This window comes from Sceloporus undulatus, chromosome 3, assembly GCF_019175285.1.
Source record: "Sceloporus undulatus isolate JIND9_A2432 ecotype Alabama chromosome 3, SceUnd_v1.1, whole genome shotgun sequence".
Lineage (NCBI taxonomy): Eukaryota > Metazoa > Chordata > Lepidosauria > Squamata > Phrynosomatidae > Sceloporus > Sceloporus undulatus.
In genome coordinates, this window is record NC_056524.1 from 194,436,158 (window position 1) to 194,452,868 (window position 16,711).

The following is a 16,711-nucleotide window of genomic DNA, read 5'->3' on the forward strand; positions in this document are numbered from 1 at the left end:
AATTCTCCTGTTAGAGATTTGCTTTAGGCAAGTATTCATTGTGTTTGATTCAGGACTCAAAGATACCTTCTACAAGCAGCTTTAAGATACAATTCACATCAAGTCACCTTTTGTTCCAGTGTTCTTTCCAATGCATCCACTTTCAGCTGTTCTTTACGGAGGCTGGCTTGGTAAGCTGCTTGTTCTTGCTGAGCCTTGCCACGGACTTGTGCAATTTCAGCATTGGCTCTGTGAAAAGACAAATTACTGGAATGAATGCTAAGGACAGATTGTCTTGCTTTTGGTATATACTAATAACTTGAAATCTTGGATGAGGGGGAGTAGAGAAATTTGATTGCTTGGACTAGACCCTAAGGAAAGCTGGATTTGAGAGCTATTAGCTGTTAGGATGTATTAAACCTTTATTATTTATGTGTGTGTGTGTGAGAGAGTGTGTGTGTGTATTTTACCTTATGAAATACCCTGACAAGCAACCATTATTTTATTTGAAAAGCATTATAAATTAGGCATAAATTTAGGTGATAATTGTACAATTACTGTATACTATGCCAGTACCAAATTTGATGCTGATTGATACTTGATGTGGAACTTTGCCAGAACTGTCAGGTATTGGCAGGTAGCATGTTACTGGCATTAAATCAAGATACACAAGTGTGGTGATGTATTCTGATGACATTAACAGAAACAGAGAGATATATCAAGCAACCCTCTGCATTATGCACAGCAGTTGCATATTGTGGCTGTGCATTACACATTGCCTAACAGCACCCAACTATTTACAGGGGTTGTATAGTACAATGTTGATAATCTGCATGGGGGTCATGTAGTGCTGCTGTTACTTATCTCTGATTGACATTGATGAAACGAGATTGGATTGTAACCATCATTTAAAAAACAGCAACAACAAAACACCCCGTTTCTAATTTGGGAAAATAGTCCTCCCTAGTATGGTGATACATAAAGAAGGGAAGGATGGAGAACAACTGAGTAGGATTCCCAGGGATTCAGTGGTATATGCAACTCCCTATTCTTCTCCTCATGACTAACAGAACATATAATGCGAATTCAGAAAATAGATACCAGTTAATTTAATGAGAAAAGATTGTACCCTTTACACAATCTGCTTCTCTTGGCACAGAGAAGCCTCTGATGGGATCAAAGCTTAGAGAATTATACAGAATCCTCTGGTTGTAATTACAAGGCTGAAGCTCCCACCCACTGGTCAAATACCTGTCCAGTTTTTCCTCTGCATGAACTTTGAGGGCCTGATATCTTTGCTCTTCTTTTTTCACTCGTGATAGATATTCTTGTGCACATTTCTTTAGTACTTCTTCATTCTTCAATGGAAAAATTAAGTACAGTTAATTACCAGTGGAGGCAAGAAAGCATTTACAGCATGCTGGTGAAATTCAATGGGTTTAAATGACTTTATTTCTTTACAATATTTGTATGCTGCTTGGTAACTGTGAGACTTCTAGTTAGTTCACAATATAGACAGACAGGACAAACAGAAAGTACAGAAAACAGAAAATACAACTAATATTAAACACACCACAGTTAATGTGCAGTCTGGATATTCCTGTTTTACAGCAGTCATTCTACAGAAATTATTGCTTCTGCATGCACATCTAGTAACTTAGAACATGTATCAAATACAACAAAATCCTAGTTTAAGAAAGTGGTTTTGGATCATACAAACCTTCTTTTTAAGTAATCATTTCGGGCTACTTCTAGCTGAGGCTAACATAAGGGCATCTCACAAGCTGCTCAGCTAATGAGCAAGTCTGACCCCGAAGCTTTCATATGAGATACAATTCTGGCAAATAGGCCATACATGGTTACAATTCAAAGTGTTTCACAAACAAGAATGTATAACCACCCAGTTATGGTCTACTGGTGTAAGGAAGTTGCCTTGACTGGTCTCACTACAGTTATCTCTGACTAAAGGTGGATAGTGGTTACTAATATTCTTCAAGTTACCAGAGGTCTATTCAACAGATCCAAATGTGCACCTGAGCAAGAATGAACCTCTGGGTTAAGTATAAGCCTACAAACATTTCTTCACAGGGACTTACCTTCCTAAATCCCTCAAGAACTTCTTTCATTTTTTCATATCTTCTAAAGAGATCTGCTAGTGATTTTTCCACAGAATTAAGGTCTGCTAATGCTTGCTCTTTTTCGATAATCAGCTGCTGGACAGTATGATGGGACACAGATTTTTCTCTCTGCTCATCCTCTGTGGGAGACAATTATACAAGGGACTCTGTTAAAATATTTTAATTAGTATTTTCTAGTGTGTCTTATATAGGATATTAAGCATCAGAATGAGTTTGGCCTCTCCTTCTGTATACATAAGCAGGTACCAAAATTTCTATGAAGAAATGAGCTTCTTTTCTGCCAGTGTTTAGGCCATTTCCAGATATTTGTTTACTTTGTGCAGGTCTGAATTCAGCAAAATTGGGATTCATATAAATGAAAAATGAGTCAGAAAAGCTGGAAGACTAAACAAAGCAATCAATGTCAGAAAAGCCTTGCATCATGCTTCCTAGCATCATGCTTCCCTGCAGTGCCCAATGAGATACCTATGGGAAATCTCACAGTAAGACACAAAGGCAACACCACCTCTTTTTTCTTTCCTTCCTCAGTGACTCACATTTAGAGCTTTATTGCTTCTGATCTAGAGCCAGTATATAGTCATTTTCTATGTTGGGGTAGGCAAAGTGCAGCCCATGGGCCACATGTGACCCCTAGACCACAGTTTGGTGGCCTCTCAGACCCCCAGCCACTCCCTCTAACCTACCCATTAAAAAAATCAATGTGATTTTCAGGTACTTTTTGCCCCTAAACCACACAAAGAACCCCAAACATTTGAAAATACATTAAAATAACCCAACCCAACTTCCAAATAACTGCAATTTCCTCTGTAGTGCAGTTCAAAATGGTGACAGGAAGCAATGAGAGGGACTGCAAGGAAAATGGAGGGATCTGGGCTTGCTTTGTGGGAGGTTCGGCCCATGGGAGGGTTCGGGGGGAATCCATCACGGCCATCGTGCAGTTGCCCACTTCGGCCTGTACAGCAATTGGATTTTCTTATTTTCCATGAATTTTGTCTAACTCACTTTTAAAGCAATCTAGTTAGTCAGTCACCACATTTTGAGGTAGAAAATTCCATAATTCAGCTGTGCAAAGAAGCCCTTTTTGTCTTTTTAAAAATTTCACTAGACAACCCATTTCTAGTGACTGTGACAAAGAGTTATTCTTCCTATCCCCCTTCTCCACACTATCTATATTTTTATATCTCTCTATCACATCCCCCTCTTTCCTGTTCTTTTCTTTAAACTAGAAAAGCCACCAAAGTTGCAGTCTTTCTGTTCTTACCAAGCATTTACTTGGCGAGCAATCCACACCTCCCTTGTGGTTATCTTGGTATAATACACACATTGGTAATATATGCTTTCATGTTTATACATTGCAAGTCTGTGCTCACATGCAAATAAAAGATAAGTCCAACCTTTAAAAGGTAACATGAAGCAGTACCACCTGTACTGTAAATCAAACAATTACCTATTTTTTAAAAAAAGAAAGGATCCCTAAGTAACAGAGGATGCATTTGCACTGCAAAAATGAAGTAGTCTGACACCACTTTAACAGTCATGGCTCAATGTACAGAAATCTGGGATTTGTACTTTGTTGTGGCACCAGAGCTCTCTGACAAAGAGGATTAAATAAATAAAACTACAAATTCCATAATTCCATAATATTGAGCCATGACAATTAAAGCGGTGTCAGATTGCATCGTTTTTGCAGTAGAGATTAGCACAGAGTCTACTGAGAATGTCAATAGAAATACTAAGAGCAAAGGCCTGCAATTTTCTCAGATTTTCCTAACAGTAAGAAAATGAAGGAACGTGCAACCTGCTGGCAGTGCCTATGTAAAACATATGAAGGACACCATACCCAGCCTTTCTCTGCATCCAAAATGCATGTTTTTAACTCTCAGGAGCACCCCTTCAGCCACTACCAGAGTGTGCCACACTCCCAATTTACTATTGTAAGTTTCCGTCTGCAAATATCTCTCTGAAGCAAGGTAAGGTAGCTGTTGTCCTCCAGATGTTTTTTAGCTTATAATTGCAAGCAGCCCTAATCTACACTGCCAATGGGAACTGCAGTCCAAAAGGATTGTGGTATATTGCTATAAAAATGTGTTGCCAAGATTTATAGCTAGAATACACATGTCTTGTGCGAGGAATTTTAAAGTCATCATTTCATACATTGCATGAAAAGATCACAAGGAAGTAATTTGTTCACCCATTTTTAGTGCTCCCTCAACTACAGTAAACCCACTGAAGGAATGGTATTTCCATAATTGTTCACTTTGCACTCAGTAACTGATTTGATAGTTGGAACTCACAAATGGATTAAAAACTCAGAAACTAAGAAGTTTAGACCATGGGAGGCAAGCATTCACACCCCATGGATAAAAAGCGGGATTGGTTTCAGACAACATCCCCCAAAATCACCATTATCCCGCATTTAACCCATTAATTAAAGTGTGGGATTTGCCCGATTTTGGCCACATTTTATTTTCAGGAAAGGCCCGAAAGTAAAAAGCAGTGTGTTTTGCCCACATTATTCACGGGTTAAATGTGGGATAATGGCGACGTTGGGGGACATTGTCTGAAAACTTTTGCAGGATATTCCTGGATTTAATTCCTGCTTATCCACTTGTTCTGAGTGCTTTGCCTCCGTGTCATAAACTAGTAAGGCTGAACAGGAAAATCCTTCATGAAAATTTTAAATCCCACCCTAAACAGAATTAGTTGGAAATAATTCTCAGTGTGTTCAGTGGGATTTACTCCCAAATTAGAGAAAAGAATAACATTGTTAAAAACACCAGCCCTTGTATAATTTATTAATTAACAAAAAGTAATACATGCAAGGACTATGTTTTCCTATTAAAGTTGGTCCTCCATATCCATGGGACCTATCCATGGATTCAACCATCTATGGTTTTAAAATATTTTAAAAATAAATCCGGACAGGAAGCCTTGATTTTGCTATTTTAAATAAAGGACACCATTTTACTATATCCCTGTATTTAATGGAACTTGAGCACCAACAGATTTTGGTATCCATGGGGAGTCCTGTAATCAAATCCCTTCTGGATACCAAGGGCTTACTGTAATTTAATTTCATTTTTCATAGTAAAGCATTTATTTGATTAGGATTTCTTAAGAAACCCCTGATAGAAAAGGATGTCAAAAGCCCATATCCTAACTGTGTAGCATAAACTACAGGTACAATATTGAACTGGAAATGTTTCTCTAGCTTTCATTTTTAATCTTACACAACCTTAATTGTGAGCTAAAATTAAGATGTAGTCAATACTGCATAGCATAAAATATTTATATACACTTGTGCAAATTATTAGGAAAACAGCAACATTTATACATTTCATTGTGCAGAGTAATTGCTAGAGACAAGCGACAGGGTAAAAAGCTGACAGTGTTGTCTGGATTTTAGATTTGGAGTGGAGGATTCATTCCCTACATGTGGTATATAAGATGAAGAATGATTAACAACTTCCCACATTGTCATTTTCAGTAGTCATATTAATTTAGCCATAAAAATTACACTGAATTTTTAAAAATTTAAATTCTGATCTTCATTGTGCTTTTAAAAAGCTTCAGGGCAGCTAACAACAACAAACCACATACCACTCCCTGTCAACAAACATCAGTAAGAAAAGGTGGTTGAAGACAGAGGCAAGGAGAAAATCTCTGTGATAATTTCTTCTCCTAAATTTTTGCAGGAAGGTCTTCCATGTAGGGAGGTCAGCAGCTTTCTTGAGCAGCAGCAGATCTCATCAGCAGATTCCAGGAAAGGATACCTGGCATGATCTATCTGATCTATCTTATGATAGGAGTCTCTAGACCAACAGTTACAAATGTGATCTGAGTAGGTTGTAAGGTGAAAATAGCTATGCAATAAAATCCCACATGGCTAAAATCAGCAGGGAGTGAATGAGCAACTATCCTAAACATGTAAGCCTTTTTAACTGTTTCATATAACACTGAAAACTAAGAGAATCTTCCCAGTTTCCTCCTAGCAGCAGCCTCTAACATCTCATGAGATGTCACTCCTGTGGGGAGCTACTACACCCCTGTGTGCAAATAGAGCACCACCTTTCCACACTTGGGATTTCAGACCATGCTGACAGTTTGTGTGGGGTTTCTGAACAGGAAGATGTATAATTGGGATTCGTAAAGCTTGGTCTCTTATTTTTCATTTGTATTTTCTTGTGATCTCAGCCATTTTAGGATGGAATTTCACCACACCTTTCTGATCATAATTACCTCTCATAACCCCTACATGTACTATAACCTTCTGGCAATTAATCAACTCAAAATTGAAGATTTTTTTTTGGGGGGGGTACAAAGCGATAAAAATCAAAACCTGCCCAGATACCACACTGAACAACTATGGATATCATTCCGAACTGGTAAAAAAAGTCCACATTCAAAACTCAAATACTTTTTGTGCAATAAAATGGATGGGTTGTCTGCATAAATGAAGCTGGGGGTCGGATTTTTGGTTTAGACCACAAACAGACTATTACTGCTTTATTAAAACGTGCATGGAAGAAGATATTGGGAAACTGGATATCAATGGAAGAAATTACTCTTGTCGACACAGTTTATAATGCAGAATTATTAATGCAAAAGCTTTGGAAACAGTTAGAAATCATAGTTAGCCGTTAATAATGCTATACCATAATTAAGGAGGTAAAAGAGAACAATGAATCTCACTATCTAGAATTTGCCACTGCTTTCCAAATGTATTGGGTATTAATGTCTTGTATTCCTATGAGGATACAGCAAATACAAAGAATACAAGCAAAAGAAAAAAAAATGCAATATGCAGGTGCCAAAGTTGGCAAAAGCATTACTTACCAGGCTTGCCTTTGTTTTGGATTTGCAAGCAAAGAACAAGAAGCAACAAAAATGGAAGCAAAATAGAAAAATCAGGGAATTTATCAAGGAAGCAGAAAAAACTTAAATGCAACAGTCTGTAATGCAAAGAGCACAATATTCCTTTCATTCTGTGATGGTGACCTAAATAGCAAAATTGTCTTGTATGAATGAATTTGGTTTTGGCTGACAAATATAGGGATGATAAGCAAGCATATGAATGAATGGTTGAGTGAAGGCAGGGAATCAGGTTGTAAATATGGAAACTGTGAAAAATGGGAATGCTATATATGGAATTTACCCTCACAAAATATCTGGGACAAAGGGAGCATTCAAAGGGAACCTGCATAATGTGTGGAGCATTTGTTTATCAGAACAAATGGTATTTCACTCTATAATCTTTACCATCAGTCTATGTTTTTTAAAAATATGTCTCTGACAGTGGATGGCACTCCAAGCTACAGTGTGACAAACACATGGGCACAGCCAAAAACCAGTTTAATTATGTAATGCAAAAAAGCATGCAACAAAGAGGAAAAGTGGAAAGATTCTAACAAAGGAAATTATTTGAAGATGGATAATAACTGAAGAATACATGCCAAAGGATACTGGCAGCCATACACAGACATAGTCAGATGAAGCTCCTGCCTCACAGCTCACATTCAGATCTTTTTGCATCTGTGTCACAGCTATTGGCAAGAGTACTGAGTCCTGTTTTACTTAAGCCACTTCTTTAAAGCCTTATCATGACTATTTGACCCAATTCAATGTTCCATCAAAAGAGATTAGCAGAATACATTCAGCTGCAGGCTTATGAAGAGCTCAGAAGGATCTCTCCAAGTTATATGTGGAAACCAGTATGATATTTTCATTATTCTTTTCCTGTGGGATTTCAACATTGGTATATCACACATATAATATATTTTATATACATGCACACCATATGGGACTCCCACATATCTAATCAGGCAGTATAGGCGGATATATGAGGATTAGAAGAAGCCCACTAAGTATATAACATCTCTTTTTCTTTTATAACTGGAATTTGAAATCCCATTGTTAACATACAAAGCATCAGGCTATTCAAACATTTAAACCATGCAAACTGAACTTCAGTAATTCTAACTTTTATGTACCAAGTCTTAAAGCTGGTGTAGGTCTGGCAACCCAAACTGTACAAAACACCTTGTGAAGACCAAAGCCATTTGGAATTGTTGCCTATGTCCCATGGGCTCCGCTTCTCCAGATGTATCTACTCCTTTGTGTCTCAAACCTCTCCTATCTGAGAGAACTCAATCAGAGAAGAATTCCATGCTTTCTGAAGGAAAAGAATGGTGTCAGTACAACCTTCTATTATGTTTATTTTGTGGCAGGAAACACAGGGGAGCCAGCATGATGTAGTGGTTTGAGTGTAAGATTCAGGAAAACTACTCTTCAAATCCCCACTCAGCTATGGAAATCCACTGTGTGACCATGAGCAAGTCACACTCTCTTAGCCTAAGATGAAGGTGATGGTAAACCTCCTTTGAATAAATCTTGTTAAAAACCCACCCCTATGGTAGTGTCACCAAAAGTCTGTGCTGACATGAAGGCACATGACAATAACAAAGGGAAGGAGCACATATTGACTTCTGCCATGTGGCAAATCAGCCAATACCTCTGTCTCCAATTGGTTGCTTCTTGAAAACAGCAGCCAAGCATGCTCTGGGTGACCTTCCTAAAGGTTTCACCAACATTAGTAACTTAGTCAAAGAGCATGAATCTTTGACAAAGCTGTAGGAAACTATGAGTGTAGTCCTAGGCACACCGATAATATGGAATTGTGCCTGACTAAAGCCTAGTGGGAATTACCTCCAGGTACACATGCATAAAGTTGCACTGTTGTGTTGCCCTCTTAAATTGAGTTTAAATGCTGGCCGTATGTGAGTGCCAGGGATGGGAGTGGGGTTTAATTTTGTTAGCTTGTCAGATAAATTATACAGAAGGTTACTCTAGCAGTTGATCACAACAAAAACACTTAAAACATGGTTTAGGGGTTGGATCAGTGCCATCAGATGGACCTCCCTTTTCCCTGAAACACCTTTGCTTGATATCATCCAGTGCCATTTCCCTTTTATCCATATATAGAGAGATTGTTCTCTCCATGCTTCTCTTTGCATGGATAAGGGAAACTGATAAATGTGAGGATGAGTGGCTGCTTGAAGTGCAGTTCCTCCAGGTCCAGACTTTCCTTTCCCAATCAAGGAACAAAGATGATGGGTCCAGTGTGAAGGAGTTATCTTTTAGACTATGGCCCACTTGCTGCTCTGTCTTCCTTGTATGAGGGACTGTGGCTTTTAAGGCAGCACCTGGATTGGCCTGCTATAGCTATCTAGCTGTGCTACAGATTTGAGGTTACCCATTCTTGCCTATAAGATACTGGAGCAAAATCATAACCATTTATGCTGAAGTTGTACCAGCACTGAATTGTTCCAGGATTTGTCATTCCTGTTATCAGCAGTGAAATCAACACTGTGTTTACAGGTTAGCCTGGAGCTATATTAACACATTTTACTACAAAATTTTAAGTGGTTTTGGTCCTAAAGAGTGCCATTTAGGGATATCGTTTGAAGATTATATCTAAGGTGCTATAAGAGTAGCAGAAGAGCAGCAAAAAGATCAAAGTAGTGTTTTGTATGGGGGAAAAAATGTTCCAGAGCTGAAGGGAGGAAAAGGGGAATGCAGAATGGAATAAATATTAGGTAGAACTGGAACTGTCAGCATGATGTATTCATTTCAGTTTTGGACTATGACTTTGGGAACCAATGCTGAAATCCCCACCTGGTCATGGAAACCTAACAGGTACCCAGGACAAGTTACACTCTCTTAGCTTTGAAGGCAAAGGCAATTCCCCTCTGAACTAATTCTTAAAAAACAAAACAAAAACAAAAACAAACAAACAAACAAAACATGACAGATTCACCTTAGGGTTACATTAAAGGTTATATGAGTCAGAAACAACAGCAAGAACTATCAAAAGTACTGTATGTTCCTTTCTCCCCCTAAAAGAATAGCTAACTTATAGCACTAAAAAGCAAAGGAATATTTCTAGGCAAATTTTAAAGTAGGTTCCTCTCTTGTACTACAGAAATGACCCCAGAAACAGACACACATATATTGAATGTATCGGAAAGTGTTCACTGTAAATTATTATACTAGTACTGAATACATTTGACAGAGGTGATATAAATACTGACAAAAGAAAAAGAGAAGATGAGCTTCAAGATAAACAATAAAACAATACATAAATACACTGTATCCTTGATCCAGTGACACTACACAAGTGGTGGGTAACTGTGGTAAGTCAGTGGGAGGGAGAAGATCCTCAAGGAACAGTATGGACTGCCAAAAATACCCCAAAATGAAAGAAGCAAAAGCAGACATGGCTGTAGTCCACTTCTGGCTTTGAAAAATGTGTAGTTTGTGTAGTTTTTGATGTTAAACAGTGCAACGAGTCCTGGAAATCATTTAAAAGTTGAATTGCTACAATTCATCTCTCTCTCTCTCTCTTGATTTTTGGCCAGAGAAAAACAATCTGGGAGGTCTGGAGGGCTTGAGAGCTCCAACAAAAGGCTAGGAAGGGTAACATGTGGTCCCACAGCTGCACTGTGCCTATCTCTCATCTAGAGTGTGATGATTAACACTGAACTCTCCAGATGGTTTTGCAAGCACTTTAACATTTGCAAAGTTACTTGGGGGCACATAAAAAATCAAAATAATATTGCTTTCCACAGCACCATACATATTTCAAACTCTTCAAAGTGATGCTCCTTTATGAGGCTTTGTTCCGTCACTCTTGACATTCCAATGAAAGCTGACGTAAAGTTTTATTTTCTAACCATTCAAATGATATATTTGAAGGTATTGACAGACTAATCCCAAAAGCACTGTAGTGACTAATCTGTAGATGGTAAGCTTTTATCAAGTATAGCTTATCTCAATTAACACAATGAGTCTGTTAATGGTGCTACTAGACACAAACATTCAATGCTATAAGCACTTTTGTCTATTTGAAACTGGCAGCAGATAAATGTGTTCCATCAGGCCACTGCTGATCCACAGAGTTTCAATATCTTGCAATAAACCAGTGATTAACAGCCAAACTAATTATGAAGAGAATCTTAAAAAGAAGCTTAGCATAGTAACGTGGCTAGCTTTGCAACCCAACATGTCCAGGAGCTCTGTAGCATTTCCATATCAAAGATGTTTTACATTTTTAATTACTGAATATCTAGATTATATGAAGAAATAGCAATAATTTAAACTTTCAAATACTGACTTGCAATCAGAAAAAAGGGATTCCTTTCTTCAAGGGTGAGGAAGCTGAAGCCCAAAGGGAAAAATTGCTCTGGATCTCCCCCCCCCCCCCCGCCCTTTCCATAGTGAAATTTATTTGGGTAGCCAGTTGTATTGTCACCATTTCATCTTCTTCTTTCTATTTTCCTATTTACAATTTCCTAGCATGGCTGACTGAAATCATATTCTGCTTCTACTCACAACATATGAGCAGCAACTCTCCTCATTTCTTTGGAAGTACATTTCACTGTAGTAAGTGAAACCGGTTTTCAATTGAATAACTATGCTCAAGGGGGCTGTAGGAATATGCAAGGATTTGCACAAATGCAGAGGGTTTCTGTCTCCCCTATGAAGGGTTTTTGCACTGCATCACAGACTCCTTTTGAAATCTCCCAGAGTGAAGTGATGCCAAACCCTTGCTGTGCACACTGTACTGTACACACTGTACTGTGCCCTGGATTGTGATCAAAGTATTTAGGATCAGATTAACAGTTGCTAAAGATTTGAGTACCTACCACTCCATGGGCTAGGAACTGTGCTAATATACATATACACATATGTAATGAGTTCCTTAATAGATTTTCCATGGAGAATTAAAGAAATCATCCATTGGCACAAGAAATTACACTGAGAGCCATCCATTGGCACCAGAGATTACACTGAGACCCATAATAAGAAGTGTGTTAAATCTAACTATTTAACAACAAATTCTATCCAGGATGCAATGGTTGTACAGAATCGGATAGCTGCTTTAACTAGCTTTCTCTAAATTTTCCAAATCTCACTTTCCATAACTTTCCATAACATCACAAGTGCAACCCAGCTTTAAACATGTTCTCATTAGAACAAGAAGTCTGTGTTCCATAACAACGACACCTACCTATCATCTGAGCAATCGTCTTCTCATACTCTGAAACTATTTTCCTATATAAAAAAAAGGGGGGGGGGTAGAGAGAGAACAATGAATGTGTCTATATAAGTTACTTTTTACAATATCATCAAAACAGCTTCAGAATACATAATGTGGGAAATAACAGCTGAGATATAATATGGACATTCACTCTGAATCTGGAGAAGAGGAATGCATGGTCCCAAGATATTAATGGACTGGAATTTCCTACATATTTTACTATTGGTTATGCTGTCTAAGGCTGATGGGACTTCTAGTCAGGCAATATCTGGAAAGATAAAATCTCACCACCCCTGCATACTCAACCCATAGTGAAGTTTATTTATAATATATTGTATGATAGAACTATTAAACTTATACTTTTTGATCCACAACATGTAACCTGCCACCCAATTCTTGTGGCATATCTAAGGCTAGATACAACTCCTGCCACGGTCCATATGGACCTAGATGCACAAGAAGCATTTTAATCAAGTACCCATTGACTATAAGTTTGATTGATAAGTAGTGTGGGATTTCTCATACTTAGCTTTGAAAACTGGAAACAATTTACAAATTGATTTTGGTTAAAAATGTTAAAGTCATTACCATGGGTAGAAAACATGTATGGATTTGATTGATGGAGTTCCATGGGCACAATAGGTATATCATATCTCTGGAACTCCTACTATCTAAACCACACAGGTCTTCACAGCTAAACAGACTAGAAGGCCTGAACTGATAATATATCAAAGGTCCAAAACATACTGCAGAAATAATCCAGTTTGAGACCAGTTTAACTGCCCTGGCTCAATGCTAGGGAATTCTGGGAAGTGATGTTTTGTGAGACATTTAGCCTCCTCTATCAGAGAGCTCTGGTGCAAAAATAAACTACAGTTCCCAGGATTCCCTAGCACTGAGCCAGGGCAGTTAAAGTGGTCCCAAACTGGATTATTTCTGCAGTGTGTTTTGGACCAAATATGTCATAATTTAAAGTCTTCTCTTGAGACTACTAGAAATCATTGAGGTTTTGTCAGTGACTTGAGTAGACAACAGATTTTTTTTTCTTTTTTGCTATTCCATATGCCCTACCAGTTAATTCTTGCAGGTGGAATGCTTTGCTAATTTTGGCAGGAAACCAGGATTGCAAGAAGGAAGGGTGTTGATATTCCTCCTCATGTAACTGATCTGATACATTAAAAATAGTTAGCAGTTGTGTTCTTGTTTGGATAAATAAAAAACATAGGTAATACTTGCATGTCCCAGTTTTAAGACAAAACTATAAACCTTCAAGCAATTCTAATGCTTTGCCCTCACTTTAAAACACACATACTCAACATCCTATTTTGAATTTGTTCTCAAAAAGAGGCTAGCTAGAATAAGGAGATTAAAAGTGATTTAAGGAGCTCATCCATGTCTTTCCAGAGTGAAATCAGGCTAATGAAATGTGACTAGCCTTGATCCGTTGTATTTGAGTGGTGAGTCACAATTTGCAAAGGGAATATTCAAAATAGTCAGCATGTGCTGCCTTGCTTTACTTCCCAGTGAGAAGTATGTACTTTAAGAAGACCAAGTACCACATGAAACCCTACACACTACGGTGTTTATCATACGGAGGTTTTTGCAGCTCAGATCCGGGGTGACTCCTGGTTCAGCTATGTGAATTCACGTTATAATGTGAATGTTTTATCACACCTGGTTGCCCTTCCATTGTCCTTCCGAATCGAGGGGGAATCGAATCCAAGGCAAGTTACGTGATGCGGATTCAAGCAAAGCGGAGTGAGTGCAAATTATATTACCACAACGGTGGAATTCAACGATTCGAATTGGCACCCTTGCACTTGCTCAGTGGGGATCTGAACGCATTGTGACCTTTTACGTTTCCGGGGTGAAATGGGGCGCAAGTTCTTGTTCCCTGTTTTGCATGATCGTGTGAATATTTGCCTCATGAATATTTCTGTGTCTTCTTCATCCCCCTTTTTTATTTTCCCTTCCATTTCAGCAATTTCAACAGACACATCGATAGATCGATAGATAGACAGACAGACAGACAGACAGACATATCTGTATATTCACATTCACGCACATACACACAAAAATAAAATAAAATGAGTTGCCCTGAAAGTGAAAGGACCACTGAAAGGAAATGGGGGGAAACTGCAGCACCGCATCATGGGAAATTTGTAACCTAGGGGGGTTTGCGGTGGTGTACCAGAGCAGAAGCAAAGTTGCATTCCACACTAGACCAATTCAGAGTGAAATCGAAGTGAGTTTGAAAGCAAATTCTGTGAATTCACTTTTTTCCGAATTCATCAAAATGAGGAGTCACTTTGGATTCACTGCAGAAGCGCCACGGAAGGAGCTCCCATAGAAAGGAATTGCATCTGATAAAACATTCATGTTATAATGTGAATTCACATCATTGGACCCGCAGTCACCCCAAATCTGAGCTGCAAAAAGCTGCAAAAACCTCAGTGTGATAAACTTCTTTGGAGGCTCTGCTCAATGTGTCCTTTCTGCCATTGGTATGCTGAATTGCTAGAGAGAACAGGGTCTTTTTGACAGTGACTTTTAGTAGCTATTTTTTTTTCTGTAGCTGATTCTCCTCACTCCTGTCCCAACTGTGTCATTTTTCCAAAATGATCTTTGGAGTTTCATCTCTGTTTTATTGATTGATTCTGATAACAATATATGTACTTCTGACACACTGCAAAAAGGCTAACTGATTTTATATTATTTTATCATTGTTGTTTCAGGTTTTTACCAACATTTTAATGATGTTTTTGTTAGCTACTTTGTGGGTCATTTAATATAAAGAGGCAAGACAGAAATGCTTTAATAAATTAAAATTCAAATAAAAGCAAATAACTTCCAAACCTGCTAGTAGACTATGTCCAATGCACTCAGAATTGGAATAATTATCTTACTCCATTCATGGCTCCCAGAATACAGCTTTTGTTTTAAATGAGCTAGTCATGTTTGGCCATTAGATTACCTTTGTCAAAACCAGGGAAGTGGGAGGCTTAAGCATTGACAGCTTGCTTCTGCATTAACTAAAAATACTAACAGCTGCTTCTTGGTTTCATTCAGAATTACTGAGGCAGTTTTTAAAGGGAAAAGAGATCTAGAGAACAATTTCATGTTGGGAGGAATAATTGAGTTGAGTTCATAAAGACTCCCACAGCCATTTCAAGTACACCTATAATCCTTCCTTCTTTAATGCATAAATATCACATATTATTTATAACACTGGATGAGCTAATATAGTTCAATTTCAGTTTCACTCTAATTTTAGAGGAACTAATATAGTTCAGTCTCAGTCTCAGTTTCTCTCCACCCACTTATTTTATTGCCTGTTTAAACATCAGTAAGAACACAATAACAAAAGTTAAAAGAAGTCACAAATGCATTAACAGTTTTGCAGAGCAGTAAAGCACAAGTGCCCTTTCTTATCTAAAAGCACTGATTTAGAAAGATAAAAACACACCTCATTTCCATGACTTCCCTTCTGCTTTCCTCATATTTCTCTTTCCATTCTGATACCTCTCTTTCCTTAGCTACAATCTGTTATGAAAGAAGAAAGAAACAAGTTTTATCATCTTAGAGACACAAAGAGTCAATCCAAAAGAATGATAACAGAGTAGGATAAGATTTTAAAATGAAAATGTGTTGGCATTTCTATTTCTTCTATTTTAAAACAAAGTTAAAGCTAGGGAAAAATAAAAAGGATAAAATCCCCAGTTAAGGCTACGGAAAAATAAAGAGGGTAAAAATAAATAAACTAATCCCTGACACACATACAATATGATTCAATCGAATTTTCTAGGATTTTCTTCCCTTGCCACAAAACCCCAAACAAACAAAAACAAAGCCATACTCCATAGTATCAAACATGCTAAAATTGTTGCTGATACCCTAATTTCTACATGTGCAACACTGATGTGAACATCACACTTATGAAGCATGCCAAAATCTGACCAAAGACTTCTAAGCTTTATACACTCAATAAATTAATACATATGGTGCACATGTGTGGTCTTTTGTGGTCTATACAAAACAGCTGTGTTGAAATCCATAGTGCAAGCAAGATTTTTTCTCTCTCCAAACAATTATCATTATAAATAGACTGGCTATATGAAATAATTGGCTAAATGAAAGAAAATCATGTACAATGCAAAACTGTTTACAACTGAGGGCCAAGGCAACCATTATTCTAGTTATTCCTTAGTTTAAATCAAGAAGTAAAATGCTGAGTTGGGAGCACATCATGATTAAAGATAACCATGGAATATATTGGTGAACTATGGTTAAAGGTGATAAGGGAGAATTCATTCTTCAGTAGTGAATGAATTGTTCCTTGCTTTATCATCTACCACTTATGGTTATGAGTTGAGTAGATGTTGCTTGTGTTGGCTCGAAATTACAGCACCCTTGATACAGCCACTAAACTCACAGAATAACCCCAAACATGCTCTCACTTTGGCTTATGAGCAGTGTGGTAAATACATCCATCTAT

At 37.8% G+C, this 16,711-nt stretch overlaps 1 protein-coding gene across 4 annotated transcripts in view; it reads right to left on the reverse strand.

The window, feature by feature from the left end:
• Positions 1–16,711, reverse strand: part of TACC2 (transforming acidic coiled-coil containing protein 2) — a 31,625-nt gene that overhangs the window by 2,216 nt on the left and 12,698 nt on the right. For 3 of the 4 annotated variants that reach the window (XM_042456657.1, XM_042456655.1, XM_042456658.1), the window contains 6 exons: positions 15,683–15,759; positions 12,187–12,230; positions 6,954–6,962; positions 2,076–2,236; positions 1,231–1,337; positions 108–228 (listed from right to left, as the gene is read on the reverse strand). In XM_042456657.1, coding sequence (XP_042312591.1) covers positions 108–228; positions 1,231–1,337; positions 2,076–2,236; positions 6,954–6,962; positions 12,187–12,230; positions 15,683–15,759 — 519 coding nt within the window. The remainder of the gene's footprint in view (positions 1–107; positions 229–1,230; positions 1,338–2,075; positions 2,237–6,953; positions 6,963–12,186; positions 12,231–15,682; positions 15,760–16,711) is intronic. The other variant, XM_042456656.1, reaches the window with a different exon arrangement.